Source organism: Poromitra crassiceps (assembly GCF_964638095.1).
Source record: "Poromitra crassiceps genome assembly, contig: HAP1_SCAFFOLD_171, whole genome shotgun sequence".
NCBI lineage: Eukaryota > Metazoa > Chordata > Actinopteri > Beryciformes > Melamphaidae > Poromitra > Poromitra crassiceps.
The window spans coordinates 406,738-426,491 of NW_028152206.1; the positions used below are offsets into that span (position 1 = coordinate 406,738).

The 19,754-nt window shown below is 42.4% G+C and overlaps 1 protein-coding gene across 1 annotated transcript; it reads left to right on the plus strand.

The window, feature by feature from the left end:
- The first annotated feature begins 4,555 nt into the window (after positions 1–4,555).
- On the plus strand, positions 4,556–15,983 carry LOC310770689 (fasciculation and elongation protein zeta-2-like). Its single transcript, XM_083663421.1, has 6 exons — positions 4,556–4,632; positions 9,352–9,460; positions 9,630–9,746; positions 11,417–11,543; positions 15,078–15,251; positions 15,916–15,983. The coding sequence occupies exons 2-4, from the start codon at positions 9,368–9,370 to the stop codon at positions 11,537–11,539; spliced, it is 333 nt and encodes a 110-aa protein (XP_083519547.1). The 5' UTR covers positions 4,556–4,632; positions 9,352–9,367; the 3' UTR covers positions 11,540–11,543; positions 15,078–15,251; positions 15,916–15,983.
- Positions 15,984–19,754: the final 3,771 nt, after the last annotated feature.

Below are 19,754 nucleotides of genomic sequence, written 5' to 3' on the forward strand. Positions count from 1 at the left end.
ATTGTAAAGTAACTTATTACTTTACAATGAAAGTGACTAGTAATATGTAGTATATTACATTTTGAAAGTAACTTGCCCAACACTGGCCATGGCACAGAATGACCTGGTTACCTGGTTCACATTGTGTTTGGATTTCACAGGGAGTATTGTGGCCACCTTCAAGCACACCTCCCATGCTCAAATGCACCAAATGCCATTTTTCCAGGAAGTAATGAGTGGGGACAAAATAAATCCATCCACACATCCAAACTCAAATTAAACATTTAAATGACGCGCGTGGGTGGAATCGCTTTGAAAAGACATGGTGTAACCACGGTCAAAAACTCTCAAACAATTAGAGAAGCACTTGTATAAAGAATGGAGATACTGCTCACAGCTGAAAACACCCTCATGTTTTCTGTCACCACAACAACATGTGGGAAACCATTACCATCCTAATTAGAGACACAAACACAGTGTGTGTGTGTGTGTGTGTGTGTGTGTGTGTGTGTGTGTGTATATATTAGGGATGCACGATATATCGGCAATCATATCGGTATCGGCCGATGTTGGTCATTTTTTAACATATCGGTCATATCGGTATCGGTCAGATGTTGCAATGTTAATATCGGTTATCATTATCAGGCAAATTCTTCACATTGATATGAAATAATGCAGTAAATCTATGATTTATGGGCTTTTCCAAAGGCTTTGCAAATAAAGAAATGCGTAACTTTTTCAAATTCAGTGTTAACATGTGTTTTTCAGTATGTACAAAATGTGATGATCATAAAAATGTGGTTTTATACAGATCATATCGACATCGGTAAATATCGGTTATCGGCTATAACAGCAATGTTAATATCGGTTATCGGCATCGGCCAAAATTTTCATATCGGTGCATCCCTAGTATATATATATATACTGAATTAGGGCTGGGTTAAAAAAATCGATATATCGATATTGAATCGATATTCATGTGAAGGAACAAGTATCGATACATAAATCCCAGTATCGATATTTTAAAATGCAATATATATATATATATATATATATATATATATATATATATATATATATATATATATATATAAACATAGGCTATAATATTATAGGCTGTGTGTGGTAGTTAAAACATAGTTTCAAGTTGACGTTTATTTATGTTTGTAGTTAAAACAAAAACATAAAAAGTGTAGGCTACATGTGCATTGTGCATGCACCATGAGACAGATGTACAGACCTCAAATCTGTTTGCACTATAATGTTTGTGAACTGGAAATGTTCATGAGCTGTATTTGATTTTATTTACAAAGCATTTATACTTTATGAAACACTGTTTACAACATGCTGCTGTTCAATGATTCTGTTGTATAGTGGAAATCTAAATTTGTTTGGCTTCTCACAGAAGACTGTAAAGAAAGAGACAGAAGACTGTAAAGAAAGATAAGATGTTGAATGACTATGTTGTCATGTTTAAATAAAAAAGAATTACATGATGTAACTGCTTGCTTTATGGTTAATTCTTAATGTAAATATTAATATTTTTTAATAATGCACCAGGTTAGAGGGTTCCTTGTACAATTTACAGCATTAGTTCTTTGAGAATCTCTTCCATTATCAAAGCAAAACTGGTATTGTAACTAAAATATCGATATCGAATCGGCTTGGGACCTTGTGTATCGGAATCGTATCGGGAAGTCAGTGGCGATACCCAGCCCTACACACACACACACACACACACACACACACACACACACACACACACACACACACACACACACACACACACACACACACACACACACACACACACACACACACAGTGTGTAATTAATTTAAAACTAATTAATTTAAAACTAACCATAAAAATGTACATGAATTGAGACAGTATTGTTGATTTTTTTAGATAGTTAATTAACCTAGCTTTATGTCCTTTCTCTTACTCTATCCTACCCTGGATTGAATATTTTCCTCTATTCAACTGTGTTTTTGTTATGTTCATTGTATTATTCATTATTCACAGTTCATTGTCTTTTAACTGATTATTTTGATCGTTCTGTTGTTTATTGGAAAGTGTATTGAGACACATTGGTGTGATTTTGCACTCAAAACAAAACTTTACTTGATTCAGCTTCAGATAAACAACTTCTCCATTCTCAGTTTCGATGCTCTTCCAATAAAACTGGCCAAACTGAAGACTTCCTCTCTGAATAGTCATTCAAAACAAAAATGATTGATGTTTTTGTGTAAATCACTTGACAGAGAATTCAGTTCCGGTCAAAACTAGTCTCTTAAAACAGACTCTCTCATCTACATCCGGCGAATGCAGGTATGGCGGAAGCATTTGAAAATTGCGGAAGCCAACTCGTCTGTTCTAGAGACTAGTCAGAACAGTAAAATGGGGGAACGAAAACATTGATGCACACAAAGCGCAAGATCCACCGGAAGACGCGGGTCTTCCTGGGCGGAACGTAGGAACCAAAGTGCTTCAAAGATGTAATGGATCCGGCAAGTTTCTAATGCTTTGTTTGGTAGCCTATGTCCATGCTTCTTATTTTTTCTCTAACTCGTAGCGACTGGCGAGGTTAGGCTGCCTACTGCTGCATTTCTATGGGGGAACGAAAACACTGCGGACTGGAACACATCAGGATCAGGACCGACGGGCGGGTCATCCTACCACGGGTACCAGGCTCTTCAAAAGAGCCTGGTGACGCGAGGACCAAATAAGTATGCTATTGCTCTCGCAAACATTTTGAAAAGTAGAGTTATACAGTAGTATGGGGAATGGCCCTGGGGAAAAGGACATCAAATAGAGTTTATTCAGATTTAAGTAGTTGGCGGTAATGCGACATGTTGGGAAGAAGACGCTCCTCTCAGCTGAATGCTCACGTCAGTTTAGCTGTGAAGCTATTGGAGATTACGTTTGTCAGTAAATAGTTCAGGAGGAAACGTTCCTGTCGCTGTATGAAAATGAAAATGTCTAAAGTCCAGAAGCTGCACAGACTGAGAAGCCTTGCCTCCAGACATCCAGCAGCCGTTGGTTATTAAATGAGACGTCCCCGCTGAGCAGCAGGAGGAGTGGAGTTCCAGTCTGGACCAGGAGGACCCAGAGCCCCCACACATTAAAGAGGAACAGGAGGAACTCTGCACCAGTCAGGAGGGAGAGCAGCTTCATGGGCTGGAGACGGCCCATATCACCAAGTTCCCATTCACTCCTGTCCCTGTGAAGCGTGAAGATGATGAAGAGAAACCTCTGTCCTCACAGCTTCATCAAAGCCAAACTGAGGAGGGCAGAGAGGCAGAGCCTCTAGCCAGCAGCTCAACTGAACAGATGAAAACAGAAGCTGATGGAGAGGACTGTGGAGTATTAGAACCAGCCAGGAACTTATATCCAGCTAGTAATTTACAAACAGCTAGTGATGACAAGACTTCAGACTCTGCTGAATCTGAGACTGAAGACAGTGATGCAGAATGGATGGACACATGATAGTCCACACAGGTGAGAAACAATTTATTTGCTCACTCTGTGGTAAAGGTTTTGGTAAAAAAAAAAAAAAGGGGGGGCTTGAAGAGACACATGATAATCCACACAAAAGAGTAAACATTGAATTGCTATCTGTGGTGGAGTGGGGATATGCATGTATTTATGTACGTATGAGAGTATGTAGCCTACTGTGGCGGGTGGATCAGAATCAGCTTTATTGGCCAAGTATGCAAACACTACAAGGAATTGGGCTCCGGTTAGCTTTGCTCTCAAGTACACACATAGTACACAAGTACACACATATAGTTATTGTTTCTATAGTTCTTTGTTGTGTTGTCCTATGTTTATGTATCAAAAAAACAAACTTAACACTATCACAAAAAAAATCTGTGGTGGATGTTTTGTCAAAATGGAAACATCCCTGTTTGCTCAGTTTAAATATTAAGACTGTCAACCTTGTCTGTGTAAAGTTATCCGATATCTGAGCGCAAGCTGGAAATAACATTGTCATGATTGGATGACTCACTCATGCTCCTCCTTAGAGCATTGTTATGATTGGATGACTGGCTGTCAATCACACTCCTCTCACTGAATGTTTTTTTCCTTTCAAGGAGAAGGCACTTATGTTACCAAGTACAAAGTTATTTGACTTTTGTTTGATTACATTTATTTAATTATAATACAAATTATATTAATTGTCATACTTTTTGAACAGTTAGATAAATTGGCCAATAATATCACTATTAGACAGCTACTAAGGAAGGTAAGACTGCACTATATTGGGCGGGGGGGGAAAGTGACTTGACTTGCCTTAACTAAGGACTCAACTTGACTTGCCCAAAACAAAATGACTTGGGACTTTTGGACCCAATTAGTTGTGACTTTGAGACTTGGATCAAAGTGTCTCCCATGTCTGATATTTACTTACTATTGAGCGTTTCATCTTCAGAATAGACAATCTCTGGCTTCATTACTGCTGGTAGGTGTGGCTCAACGATTGTGCAACAGACACATGCACCAGTGATTGGAGCAGACCAGACACTGCTGCCTATGTCATCAGCATGAGTGTAGCGGTAAATCCAGCCAACCAGAGTTTCCCATCTGAAAGAACTGTACAGTGAAGAAGTAAGGTGAAGGACCAAGAACTCCAAGAACTTTGAATAAATCAGGTGGGTTCACTTTTCTGAGTCTCCTGAAGATGCATGGACAAGTACTAACTAGGTGACAAACAAACAATAGCCAACTAACAGTGAGGGTGAGCCCACACAACTGATCATCGCTTTGTTTCCAAATGTTGTTCTGTTCCTCTGCTGGATCAGTGTTGGTTGGAGATGATGGTGTACTTCACAAAAAGCTACTTTGACATGTTATCTTCCCAGTTGGATGTTGTGTGTAGACATACTCTTAAAACACATTGGCTGAGTTTCCCAACAAAGAAGCTTCTTAAGAGTTAAGAAGCTTCTTAAGGCGTTAAGAAGCTTCTTAAGGAGTTAAGAAGGCTCCAAAGAAGTGTTTCCCAAACGCCTTCATAACAGAAGAGAAAAATAAAAAAAAATAGAAGGCTCTTAAGAAGCATCTTAACTGGAGCTGTCCACCATCTCGATGTGAGAGGTCCTCTGCGGCCCACTTGATGGCACTCTGAGCCCACCAGTGGGCCACGACCCAGTGGTTGAGAAACACTGTTGTAGAATAACCTAATCATGGTCATGTTAAACTTTATTAAATATTATTTATTTCAGACATGGACTGCAGTTCAAATTGCTTTATATACACAGCATACAACAAAACAGAGAAACACTACAGAATTTAGGCAACCTTGGGTTCTGCGAAAGGTGCTATATAAATCCACAACATTATAAAAGGAATCCATTCTGATTAGAGGAATATAGCCTACGGTAAAACATTTAAAACACAAGTAACCATACATAGAGGGGAGATTTTCAATTGTTCCCCAATTTTAAACACTAAAGGGTGCATGAAAGAAAGGAAAAAGGGAAAAACACAAGAGGAACAGTGGACACAAGTATCTCCTTTTGCCTGATGCGGCTGGATTTTTGTCGTTAAGAAGGTGTTAAGAATGCCCCAGACCCTTCTTACAAAACCTTCTTAACGAAAGATCATCTTAGCGCTAAGAAGCTTTTGGGAAACGCAGCCTTCTTAACGGAAGATAATTGGAAGATAATTTTAGGCTAAGAAGCAATCGGGAAACACGTTGGCTTCGTTGGCTTCTTACGGGAGCCTTAAGAAGGGTCAAAGAAGCTTCTTAGCGCTAAGAAGCTTTTGGGAAACGCATGCCTTCGCAAAGAAGCAATTGGGAAACGCGTTTGCTTCTTAAGGGGGCCTTAAGAAGGGTTAAATTAGCTTCTTAGCGCAAAGAAGCTTTTGGGAAACCCAGCCATTGTAGGCCTAGTTGATTCATTGTTTATGCTTTGGTATTGTATTGTAAGCTTTGTTCTACTTTTTACTGTATAAATATAATGTAGCGTTCCTGGTATTGAAGAGGCAGAGGCTGCTTGCTGGTACAGGGGTCTTTATTCACAGTTATTCATATTTCCAACTCTTGGCGGTTGTCACGCTCATAGCTAGCTGCTTCTCTCTAGGCGGTATCCGGAGACTGCCCCCGCATGCTCAGTCTCCCCCGGAAGTCTCCCACAAGCATAGTGTTCCCCCCAGTAACACTCCCCCACATCAGTTCCTATCTGTAGTCGAGACACTTCCATTGCTCACCACTGTATGTGTAACACTGATTCGCTACAATAAGTTTCTTAGGTCAAATCCCTTTTGATTTGAGGATCAGGCTTAGCTTGATCCGTTTGTGGCTGCTGTAAATAAATGGCAGTTAAAGAAATGTGTCATTCTGCAGGTATATGAGAATTAAGTCTATAAATGGAACGATAGTTACAGAATGTATGGGGGTGGGGCTTAGCGATTGTGTGTGTGTGTGTGTGTGTGTGTGTGTGTGTGTGTGTGTGTGTGTGTGTGTGTGTGCGTGTGCGTGCGTGCGTGTGAGAGATCAGCAATGATGTTACTGTGCTGTCTTTAAATTTACTAGTTTAAGTTTTTAGTGTATTAAGTTGTTAAAAAAGTGAGTGATTTGTAGGTTTGGGAAACTGTGACAGAGTGAGAGCTCTTCTCGCTGCGCAATCTTTGGTCGCTGTGCAATCTTTGGTTTTGGAATCTGCTGCAGAGTGAGAGGTCTGTCTGCTCTCCGCTCCTGTTCTGTGGGATCTTTGGCTGCTCTCTGTCCAGTCTAGCTAGAGAGTCTAGAGCAGTGGTTCTCAACTGATCTAGCCTCACGACTCACAGTTTTCCTTAGTCATCAAGTCGTGACCCAATTTTCAGAATTTAGTAGCTAACTTTGTAGCTTAATTTAGCTCCCTTCACAACAAGCTAGCATGGCATGTTGGTACCAATGGATGCCTTAGGCTTAGGGTCTTCTAGTTTCATATGGTACCAGTACCTTCACTCTTTCTCTTTAGTTTAGTTTAGTTTATTTCACACATCATAACATGGAATACAGTACATGCTGCATACATATATTTACAGTAATTGGATGCATGAAAGGGTCACCCCAAAGAAGCTATTTAAAGCTTATGATAGGGGGCCCGGGTGCCCACATATAACAGACAGGATATTGGCCAGATATCCTAGGATACAACAACGTACAAACAGACATACACAATAGACAATCCCAGAGTCATGGTTAGGAAGATTAAAAATAAGCCCGCTACAGCCTCTGAAAGAAAGTAATTTCGGCTGCAGACGCCAGCATCCTCAATGAGTAGAACTTTATTTTCATATGCACACATCCGTGACCCACTCAAAACAGCCCCGCGACCCACTTGTGGGTCCCGACCCACAAGTTGAGAAACACTGCTCTAGAGAGAGAGTGGTCAGCGGAGGACCAAAATGCGAGACTCATTAGCCAATGAACAGCCAGGAAGGGGTCTCGCGCTACTTCTGAATGCTAAAATAAAGCTGATCATGTACAATTTGATAAAAAAATAAAAATTTTTTTTTTTCAAAGTACAACACAAACTGTCCATTTTGCTGCAACTCGACAGTGCTGCTTAATCCAGGACCTTACTTCCTGGAACTCTTGAGAGTAAGAAACTGGTCCATTGGAGTGAATGGAGATGTCGCGTCTCTTCTATATACACGGCTCTGGCTAGGTCTAGCTGCGTTGCATGTCGTTTTTTAAATGGTACCCATAGAACCCATTCTCATTCAGATCTCTTGAGGTGAGAGGTCAAGGGACCCCTTTGAAAATGGCCATGTCTGTTTTTCCCTTGCCAAAATTGACCCTAAATTTGGAGCGGTATTTAGCCCCCTTCCCGACAAGCTAGCATGTGATGCTTGCTTTACTTCGCCGGTAGTCCACCACCATCTCCTTGGTGGTCCTTCTGATGTTGAGCTGGAGGTGGTTGATGTCACACCACTCCACAAAGTTCTTACCAGAGAATTTTTTCTTATTTTTTTTTAATCGCGTTAATCGCATGCCGCTATTTTGTCCCTTCGTCGCACCTGTACTTGTAGTCAAGCTGTTCGCAGCCGTTTCCTGTCTTCTGCCTGTGGAGGCATGGAAGAGAAAGACAGCAATGCTCTTCTAAATGGCTCGTTTTACTTTAAATAACACCCAAATGGCACAGTGGACAAGTCAAGAGCAGTAGTTTGCACCTTGTGTAAAACGGAATTAAAATATCACCGAAGTACATTGAGTTTGAGCTATCACCTAAAAGCTAAGCTGTAACTCTTTAAATCGATGTTTCACATCTCTCCTCCCGATCAGAAATGTCGTGTTTTCTTTTCGCATGCCAGAGATGATAAATAATAATAATAATACATTTTATTTGGAGGCGCTTTTCAAGACACCCAAGGTCACCTTACAAAAAACTGGAACCAAAAGATAAGAATTAGGCTTGTACCTAATAGGCTACATGATGGTGCATCTGTGATCCATAAAGTCGATCAGATGAATATTGAAAGCCTTGTTACCATGCTGCCTGTGGACAACACTTTCCTGTTTTATCACTTTGATCCTTAACGACCACAGCTGCACGTCGTTGGCTGGCGTACATCGGCGATGTTTGGTTGTTGAATGAATTTGTTCATCATACAGTAGCCTAGGCTACACTAACCTATGAAAATATTCATTTGGGCTAGGAGGAGCTGGGTGTAAATGCCTCCGCTCGCCTTTCAATCCGGGAGTGGTGGCTGCCACCTGAAAGCACACCCCAGGACGGGAATGTGGCAGTGCTACTTGGCTGTGTGTGAAAGCAATTTCTGTGGCGAGGCTGCCGGCTTTGCGGGCCTTCTGAACTGCAATATTGCGCGATCTGTGTGAAAGCGCCTTATGTTAAAATGGTTGTAAACTATGTAACCAAAACGTACAGAAATATGTGAATGTCTTCCTTTAATGTCGATAGAAAGGATCACTCGGTCGGACTCGGAATGTTGAAACACGCATTTCAGAACTCAAGATGGCGGTTTCTCCTCTTGCAGGGCACAGCACACACTGTCATGCAGTGCAGTCACCACAAACAGGGTTCTGTGTGTGTGTGTGTGTGTGCGCGTGTGTGTGTGTGTGCAAATTCTCCACGGTTTTTGTCATATTTATATAACACTGCTTACTGTCTGTTATAAAATACCAATAAACAGATGTTTAAAACAATAATGTCCTCTAAAATAGGTTAGTGCAGCAGTGGCTTTATCATTATGGAAGTGTGTCATACTTTTCACCTACTGATCAGAATGGCTTCATCTGATTGGGATATTTCTGTGGATATGCCTTGACTGAAATGTTATTAAAAGCAGGACATTTATGTATTCAGATTAAGGTATCAGAAGTTGGAAAAGACATGAGTTGTGTTCTTTCATTCCCCCCACAGAATCTGGAACGCCTTAATGGACAACTATGGGAAGATGATGGCGGTGGACTGGAAACAGTCTCGAACACGCTCCCTCCACGTCCTCATGTTCAACCTGGAAGAGAAACCGGTGCGTTGGAGGACTACACCCCTCCCTTCCATGCCTCATATATATGTTTTAATTTACCCCTCCTATCCAAGCCCTCCTCTCCTGCCCTTTCAGTTCATCCCACAAATCTCAAATATTCATTGTGCTAGCTTCACGGTTTTCATTCAATCCCCCCCATCCTCTTTGGCAGAGAGCGAGTGATGGAGCCACGGAGCTGTTGGACGAGGAGGGGCTGAGGGAGCAGCTGGACATGCACTCCATCATCGTCTCCTGCCTCAGCGAGGAGCCGCTCTTCACAGCAGAGCAGGTAAGTTTCAGACACATTCATTGACTGGGCTGACGTTCACTGGGTTTGGTTGATCAGGGTTTCGGGCCATTCATGAACTGAATTGAGAATGCATAGTAAATTCAAATTCAAATCTTGGAATTGAAATGTCACCCAGCTGTAAGGAAACATAATTTACAATTGAATTGGAATGACAAGAGTAACAAAATTGAATTCGACTCGACTCGCTACCAGTGGTTCTCAAAGTGGGCTCCGGGTTCCATGGGCGCCCCAGCAAAAAGGAGAATCGTTTATTTTCACTATAATTCCATCCATAAGTAACCCAATGTATGACTATTTTAGTCATGGGCAGCGCCACTGCTGGCCATTTGGGTGCCCTAAGCGTAAATGTTTTCATTGTGCCCCCGCCCCGTCCCAAGAAAAACTCACAAATTATATGTATGTATAGTATATATATATATATATATATATATGTATATGTGTATATATATATATATATATATATATATATATATATTATGTATTATGTATTATGTATTATGTATTGTGTGTGTGTGTGTGTGTGTGTGTGTGTGTGTGTGTGTGTGTGTGTGTGTGTGTGTGTGTGTGTGTGTGTGTGTGTGTGTGTGTGTGTGTGTGTGTGTGTCAGACTGTAAAAAGAGATGGACAGAGTGAGACCAATAGTAATTTTGTTATATTTTACTTGAGATGCCTGAATTATTTCATGTTACAAGCAGAGGTGCTTTATTTTGTATCTGCCCTATGCAGAGAAGTAGCTTAACTACAAAAATAGTGTGTTGCAAGATGGACTGAAAAGTCCGCTGTTTATCTCCCTTTCTGAACAACACCCGTTCTGATCATTATAGAGCAAGATGATGGCTTCCACTACACAACACTGTATTTACGTAGGCTACGTTACATATTTGCGGGAGTGGGAGGAATCTCACACATGTACAGATGTGACCGATGGAAACGTGAGTTTGTTTACTGCGTCGCATGTAGTTAACAAGGAGATCCCACAACTTTCTTTTAAGGCGGCACCGTGGCCAGTTCAAAACAGGGAATGCTAAACTGGCCGTGTGGAGAGTAAATTTGAGAAGGGGCATTACCAAACTGCGGGGCATCCACCCAGTCTGTTTGACTGTGGTATTCCTGCTCTGGATGATGCCCTAGGGCGACACTTGGTTTCCTATGCTCAGTGCGTTGTGCGCGTGTAGGGAGCGGCTGGTACACTTTCAGTAGTAAACATCTCAAAGCAAAAATCGGGGGGCCCTGGGACAATTATGATCAAATGGGGGTCTGTGGTCTAATTTGTGTCCGTTTAAGGGTCGTTGACATGAAAAAGTTTGAGAACCACTGTGCTAAACATTATAAATCCAACTAATCATGACTCAAATTAAAGACAGTTAAACAAAATAAATGCATTCAATCATAATTTCTGTATTACGGTTACGTGTCATACATCAAGTATCGCCTATGAGGAACCTTTAACATTTTATGATATTCACTATTGATAATATATAGTATAACACTATGTGTAATCTCAGAATGGAGAAAAGAAACTGAAATTCCAATTAATTTCCAATTCTGTTTCCTGTAATTTTTTTTCCAATTCCAGTTCCTCAGTTAAATTGGAATTGCTGAGTTAATTCATGAATTGACCCTCAATGTTATACTGTGTGTTGCTGCAGGTTATCGAGGAGATGGAGGAGATGATGCAGGACTCTCCTGACATGGAGGCGCAGCAGAACCCGTCTCGGTCGGACCTGTCCATGCTTTCACTGGACATCCGGCACTCCAGCAACTGCTACTAGGACAGTGAGTGTCCAATGAACAGGGCCGATGGTCTGTGTGTAAACAATTAGATTGTCTGGGTGTGCGGGTAGTGCAGCGGTACATTCCCTGCCTACCAACACGAGGGTCGCGGGTTCGAACCCCCACGTTACCTCCGGCTTGGTCGGGCATCCATACAGTCACAATTGGCCTTGTCTGCGGGTGGGAAGCCGGATTAAAGGTATTTAGAACACGGCTCTCTTGAATACTCGATTCTGATTGGTCAATCAACAAGATTCACCGGTCATTATTTCTCGACAACCGACCGCTGCTCTGCCACACCTGGATTAATCAGTTGATTAAGAGCTTTTTGTCAGCAAACACTACTAATTAGGCCAACCAGTTGCAGCTGTGGTGTCTTGTGTGCCAATTACGAATGAAACCGCTTTGTCGTTGAAAACGCTATTAAAAAATCTATTTGAATAATTATTTTTGTCAGATTATTGAATGATTTAGTTGTAGGCCGTGTTCTAAGCGGGATAATGTATATTGAGGCGGTGATTACTGGGAAATAATGACCTTCAGGTGAATTATTAAGCCCTCCGCTGCGCGTCGGGCTCAATCATCACCTGTCGGTCATTATTTCCCCCGTAATCACCGCCTATATATACATTATCCCTTACTTATAAAACGGCTCTCTCAAATCAAGCAATCTGATTGGTTCACAGCCATTGTATAAATCCCGTAACCCACTCCAATAACCCATGGCCATGGGTTATGAGTTGCCATGGCAACTCTCTTACTAAAAGGCTTTGGTTACCTCAAATGACAATGTAGAAAAAACAAATGGCGGAGACAGCTGTCAGATCCTTGTGAATCGATCTTCGCTTATAACTTTACTAATACTTTGCAGAAAATTATGTTTTGTACAAGAATAGACGCGGGCTAATGTCTTCTTTGCAAAAAAAACCTGCATTTAACCCCATAACGTTAGTTGGTGTCGGGCTTTGCAGAAAAGCTCTCAGCTTCTCAGCAAGCGCTGAGAATGCAGCGCTGCGCTCGAGCTGCGTGTCGGGCTTTCCAGAAAGCTCTCAGCTTCTCAGCAAGCGCCAGGATTGGCCAATGTCAACTTCAGTCGCCAGAACGATCCAATCAAATCACCCGCACGTTCTTGCGGTCCCGCCTTACAGTAGTGTTTCAACTGACTCTACCAGAATGCCATGGCAGTCGGACTTATAGTATTACTATTATTATTATATTATCATACTTGGAAACCGTTTTATAAAAGCAATATAGCACTCGAGCTGCGTGTGTTGTGGCATATATCCCGCTGCTCAGCAGTTATCCCACTCGGCCTGCAGCCTCGTGGGATAACAGCTGATCAGCGGGATATATTTGCCACAACACACTGGCTCTCATGCTATATTGCTTAATTATACCATGGTCTGGGTGAATACTGGATTCTGATTGGCTGCAGGGTGTCCAGTAATTTGTGATAATGTACACCTAGCTAAGTAGTTTCAGTCAAATGGTCTGTTCACCATTCATATCAATGCGCCATGGTCTCGACAGAGCCATTTGAGCTCTATACCACCGTTAAGGGTTAATATGGCACTTTTATAAGTTTAGAAAAAAATTGGTCAAAGTAACTATTTAGATTACCCCTGTGTGCTCAGTTTATTAAAATAACTGCTATTTAGAAATCTGTCGTTTTCTGAGATGTTGTAATGTCAGCTGACAGAAGCCGGCTCTCAGCTGTCAACTGTCAAACCAGCTCTGTTTATAACTTTGCAGAAAGCCAGCCAGGAACTTTGCAAGAGCGCGCACTGCCTGTATCACTGATACAAATCAAGTCAAAGAGGAAAAAGACGAGATCAACAAAAAGAAAACAACGAAATGGGCAGTTAACAGCAACACACTGAGAGACGTCCTTGTACAAAACATACCTGGACTCCGACATAGAAAGCTTCAGATGGTTTTCTACTCCGAGCGCGGCACGCGCCACTTACGTCTTATAAGACCCGCAGACGTTAACGTAATTCCCTGGAATGTGAGTTTAACCAGCCAGTTACATGGCTTTGCATTCTTAGACATTGGCAAAATTATTAGTTAGTTTATGGTCTAGAAATTCTGCCAGGTGTAGGCACTCATCGGCCATTTTCTCCAATGATAATCTTCAGCAATCGAGGGGACTATTTTATCTCGCCGGTTCTCAACTCATATCCAAGGTTATGAAAACTACATTTTGATTGCAAAATGCATGAAAATATAAATGAATGGTCTTGTTTTGTTTCTTTGGCAAGTGACCATGGTATAAGCGGATTAATGCACTTCCAGGTGTCCATTATCAGAAATGATTGGACTTCGCCTCGGACGGTTCACGCCTCCACGTCGTCCAATAATTTCTGATAATGGACACCTCATCGTGCATTAACCCTTACATAACCCCCCTTTTGAAGAATAGAACTTTAGAAAATAAAAAATAGAGTGAAAGAGTTGCAATTCCAATTCCTGAGCACATTTATTTTCATGGTTTATTCTTAAGTCCATTTTGCCCATTCTCTCAAGTAGCCCCTCTAGTACCTCCACGTACCCCTAGGGGTACGCGTAGCCCAGTTTGGGAACCAATGAGAGAAGAGATAAAGAGCACAGGTTGCTTTAGGTCGCTTTCACATATAAGCTGTTTAGTCCGCTTTAACCGCGCCAGAGTTCGTTTCCTCAGATAGTGCGCTTCGTTTGGGGTGGTGTGAAAGCGCAAACAAACTGTTGCAGAACAAACAAACAAACTCTGGTGCGCTTGAAAACGTGGGTCTCGGTTCGCTTCCAAGTGAACCCTGGCGCGGTTCGTTTGTTGTGTGAAAGCAACCCGGACTAAACACAAGAGCGCCAGTGCATCTGATGCACTCATGCAGTGCATCATGAGTAGAAGACGGTAGAAGGAAGCAAAACAAACACTGCGGCGTGCACACGTGTACAGTACCTGCACTGCGTCATGACATACGTCATCATAACAACATCACATTTATCAACAGCTGGCCCCCGGTTTGCCTATCTCCTTCGGTACGTAGGCTACTCTCATCTGTAGAATGAAATGTTCAACAGCTTGCTGCCTCATCTGCTGCTCATATTGGGCACATTCTTGTTAAATAATTATTTGATAGTAAAACCAGAAATCCCAATATCGCAGGTGGTGTTGCTCCATGTCTGTGTTTTGTGGATTCACTTGTGTTGTTCAGTCAGCCCTCAGCCAGGCTAGAAGCCTGCTGGAGAGATTTCCCTTCTCTATTCTGTCCAATAGACAGTGACTGTTTCGACCACGTGACATTGTTCAGAAAGTTTGGTGCTTGTGACAAATTGTTGTGTGAAAGTGAACCAGACCAAATGAAAATCACAACAATGTTGCAACTTCACCCCCCTGAATGGCACCGAGTCCACCAGCTTATATGTGAAAGCGATCTTAGACTTGCACGACACACTCAGAGAATAAAATGAGAATGCATAAGGAAGTCAATTTGTGGCCGACCCTAACCTTTGACCTTTTGACCCTCACTCCCCCCACTCGTCACTGACCAATGGCAGGCGTCCAGCATCCAGAACAAACAGACCTGGATTAAACACATCAGGGACCTGATCCAGGAGCGCACCATTCACCAGCAGGGGGAGCTGGACAGCCAGGGTGAAGGCAGCAGCAGCCAGCCAGACACCGTCTCTCTGGCCTCACACACCTCACAGAACACCCTGGACAGTGACAAGGTGAGAACACACACAACACACACACACTCACCAAAACAGCTTCTGCACACGGTATTTTCATACTGGAGTGGAATTGGCTGAGCCATATGTACCGGTAGGGATGCAAATTGTAATCAATTTCCGTAATTGATTAATTGGTCATGTTAACGATCAATTAATCAATCATTACCAAAAAGCAGCTTTTTGTCATACAACATAGAAAAGACAAAACGTGTCTTTAGGCCCACTCAACAAGTTAATCACCCAACCAAACTTCCTGCATTAGCTGTCATTGTGCTTGTAGACGTGCTGAATTTCAACATTGTATTACAATGTTTACAATACTGGTGTCTTTTTGGCTGTAATTCTCCCACACTGGACTTTTTGCCTACCTGCTTGGCTTTCTTCTTCCTCTGTATAACCGCTGAACGTTAAATTTCACCCTTGTCTTGTTAAATAATTTCAGCAATTTCTTTTAAAATGGCACATAGCATTGTCGATTAATCGGTTAATATATGTTTGGATCGATCAAATGGTTGACGCAGATTAATCATTAATATCCCTATGTACCGGTAAGCATGGCTCTGTCTGGACTGAAAGCTATGGCCCCTGTTTACATTTGCTACTGTAGCAACCTGGCTTGTATCTGGATTGTGTCTGATTGCCTCTCCCCCTCCTTCCCCAGCTGTGTGGTGGCTGTGAGCCGACTGTGGCGGGCAACAGCAAGTTGCAGCGTTTGGTGGCCAGGGTGAGGGTGGTCCTCTTTGGTTGCTTTCCGCAGAGGTCTGCGGAGATCAGCAGCCTCTGAGAAGAGGTTGCTGTCCAAAACGACATCATCGTCATCCCAGGCACGGTAAAAAATCCCCCCGGACGTCCGCTCCCAGTCTGCAGCCTCGGGCCGAGCGCACGCCCTCGCCCCTTCTGCAAGTCGGCCATTTAAAAACGGATTTCCACTCTTCAACGTGGAAGGACCCGGCCTTGAGCATAGTGGACTGCTTCTGCAGGGAGAGCCACTGTATGGACCAGACATCATCATCAACTTGCCTGAAGCAAGCAAAGCCCTGAGAAAGGACTGTTCTCTGCACAGGAGGTATGGCATGAACCCTGATGGACACATGACCTCCCTGAGATCCCATCGCATCGCTGATGTGAAACAAAATGAACATCTAAGGGGCACTTTACACGAGGACGGTTTCCTATGGTGACGGGGAATTATTGTATCATCAGTGCCTCCCTTTTAGACGGCGACGGCGAATTCGCGCTTAGGAAACGACACATTTTGGAACCACCCTCCAGAGTGGAATTGTTTGACACGCTTCCCGCTGAGTGCTCCATGTAATCGTTTTGGAATGGCACATTTCAGAAACTCTGACGTGCCTGCACAGGCGACACACGCGATTATGCCATAGCCGTGCGCGAGTTGGCAACCAAATAAAACGTCAGTATGAATGAAGTTTGGCAACATTCAGAATTAAGCTACACTGCGGCCAACTTCAGTTACATGTTCATAACGTTACTGCTGCGAGGAGCCGATGGCTGTACCCGGTCTGTGTTTAACGTTAGTTACAAAAGCACGTCGACAGTGTTTTCTCACTGCCAGTAGCCTAACTACAACAGTAGGGTTTGACAGATAGCTAGTCCGACAGCACAGTCTGACTGTGCTGCGCTGACCGGGAGCCTCCCGGTCCTCGCTGCTCGTTAAAGATTTCCAATAGGCGTTATTCTGATAAACTGTTACATTCTCACCCGACAAATATTAAAACTTTAAAACAGTTTGGGGTTTTTTTTAGCTTGAAAAAAGCTTTTTGGCAAGTCGAAATGACTGCGGAAGGCGGACTCTACTTCCGCGTTTAAAACCGGAAAGACGATTTTCGAAATGACGTCATGCAGAAGCGTCCTTGTATGGGTAAAGAATAAGGTGATCACACTGCCACCTAGCGACCTGGCATGTACATTACGGCGTTTTAAAAATTCAACAGCGCTCATGTAAACAGGGAGAAGGTGTGAAGGAAACGCTATTGTGTCGTTTCTTCCAGAAACTGTCCTCGTGTAAAGGGCCCCTGAATGAATGACTTTGGAGGGGAAAAAGACCCCACTAGTTAGATGGGATGTATTAAAAAAAGAGTTCCACTTGGACAGGCCTGTTGGAGTTAAGGCTGTCAGCCTTGGCAACCAAGATGAAACGGTGGGACACTTTTTATGTATCTTTATAATGTGAATTTTGACACTACAGAAGGATTGTATGATGCATTTGTTTGGTATAGATTTTGTGATGACTAAAAAAAGTGTCTGTGCTTTTTAACTCATTGAGTGCCATGGACGAACATGTTCGTCATTTCAAATAGTAACGTAGAGTGCCAAGGACGAACATGTTCGTCAATTGCGTTTTTTGACGGGGGGGTGTCGATCTAAGCCTCTTACATCGCCTCTTACAATATGGGAGCTATTGAATGTGTCTAACCTATTTTACAGAACCCTTAGGTGGCGACAGTGCTCTCCACATAACAGAAAGGCAAGGAAAAAACAAAGAAGAAGTCGTTATGGAAACGGAAATCGCATCGCATCCGTATGCATCGATATGCTGAAGCACGTTACTGCAGCTGTGCCTGCAGCAGCCAATCTGCTCCCACAATTGAGCCGCTCCGTGTCGGTTGCGACAGCACATCCGCACATCCACACCGTGGAGTTGTTATTATTCTCAACTGGAAGCATGGTTGCCGGTGACAAACACACACGGAACGCTGTAAAAAAGCTGGATGTCGCGCACCCTTCACTGTGCGCACAGCAAACTCAGCACAGCAGAGAGCCACCACAGACACTCCCATACAGGAGGAGTGTGCAGTTGAGGCGAGGCGGGGCGGGGGGGGGGGGGCACGCAGAGCAGCACACAACACCCAGACAGACCCAGGCAGCAGGACAGGATTGACAAACGCAAGCCAGAATATCCGATGCCCACCAGCAGCAAATCAAGACCAGCAAGAAGCTGCAACCAGCAGTGCACGACGCTGCTGGTTGTAGCTAAAAAATATTATTCTGCCAAACAAAATTCCCTGGCCTTCACTGTTTTATTGAAGGAAATTATTTTTGAGGTGTGACTACATTAGAAAAGATTAGCTTCAGAGTCAGTGATGTGCTTGAAATGTTTAATTTCACAAAAGGCCAATTATCTCAGCTTCTAGAAAAAAATTGCTGTTTTTGGATGAATCAAGCTATCTTCTCTGGCTCATAACTAAAGAACGGAAAATGGGATCAATAAACTTTTTTTTGCAGATGATAGAATAGAGTCTCATCGTTCTTTGTGCGTGTTCAGTGTTTACATAGTAATATCACACAATATTCTGTGAGCCTCGAGAAATCACTGAAAACGCTCTGAAACTCTGGCACTGGGAGCGTCCGTTCTCCAAAAGTGGCTGGCACTCAATGAGTTAATGTGAATTTGGACACTATACAGAATGATTGTGTCGGGTATTTGTTTGGTAAAGCCTTTGACGACTAAAAAAAGTGGGGAGAGCTAGAAAAGAGCTGTTGAGAGGACCAAGACCTGCTACGACTCTCTAAAGAAACAAAGCACTTCTGAAACACTGGACCTTTGCAATTGTATTTTTTTATTTAAATTGTTGATGACATCCAATGAAGATTGTCTGTCTATTTAGTGTTTCCTATGCAAACTGTTTTATTTATTTTTTCATTTTTTCATTTTTCCTTTTTTTTTTTTTTTTTTTTTACAATTTAAAGTCTGTATTTCTAGTGATATTTAAGTGTATTCATATTTAATTTTGTACTTTTTTAGAAGAAAGATAGAAAAGTGAGCTGTTGAGAGGACCAAGGCCTATTAGGCCTCTAAAGAAATAAAGCACTTTCTGAAACACTGGACCTTTGCAATTTCACTAATTTTATTTAAAATGTTGATGTTGACGTTGCTATTATTTTAAAAGAGAAGGACATCCAATGATTTTCTGTGTATCGTTTCCCATGCCAACTGGTTTTTGCTCCAAATAGTTTTTTTTTTTTTTTTACAATTTAAGGTATAGGCATTAGGTATCTAATGAGATTTAAGAAGATAGGACCAAACACATTATAATACATTGGAAAAAGTTCTGACCATGAGCCTAAACAAGGTTATGCGCCAGCCTTAACATGCTATTTACTTTAGGGGTTGTTAATTCCAAGAGCTGATAACCGTGTGTCAGCTACCACTCCGGAATGGCTATCATACCAAAATATAGTCTACAGACATGTATCTTATCAAAACTTATAAGCAAGTTTTGCCACCTTGAATGGTACCGACAAGTGGAATTTTGAGCTCCGGCCCATGGACTAAAAGTAATCATTCTAGTATGTACTAGTCAACGTAATTATACAGTAGGTAGTAAAACTAGCCCCCCACACACACACACACACACACACACACACACACATACACACACACACACACGTCACAGGGTGACTGTGTGTGGTTGTGGGTCATCTCTCCTTCACTGTACCCTGTATGAATGCACCCATCCAATTCCCTCCCTCACCTGT

What these genes read in the sequence shown, in the direction of transcription:
- LOC310770689 (XM_083663421.1), top strand. Translation starts at nt 9,368, where the DNA reads ATGGACAACTATGGGAAGATGATGGCGGTGGACTGGAAACAGTCTCGA. An exon ending in TCAACCTGGAAGAGAAACCG is followed by an intron (nt 9,461 to 9,629) that starts GTGCGTTGGAGG and finishes CCTCTTTGGCAG; the next exon opens with AGAGCGAGTGATGGAGCCAC. An exon ending in CGCTCTTCACAGCAGAGCAG is followed by an intron (nt 9,747 to 11,416) that starts GTAAGTTTCAGA and finishes GTGTTGCTGCAG; the next exon opens with GTTATCGAGGAGATGGAGGA.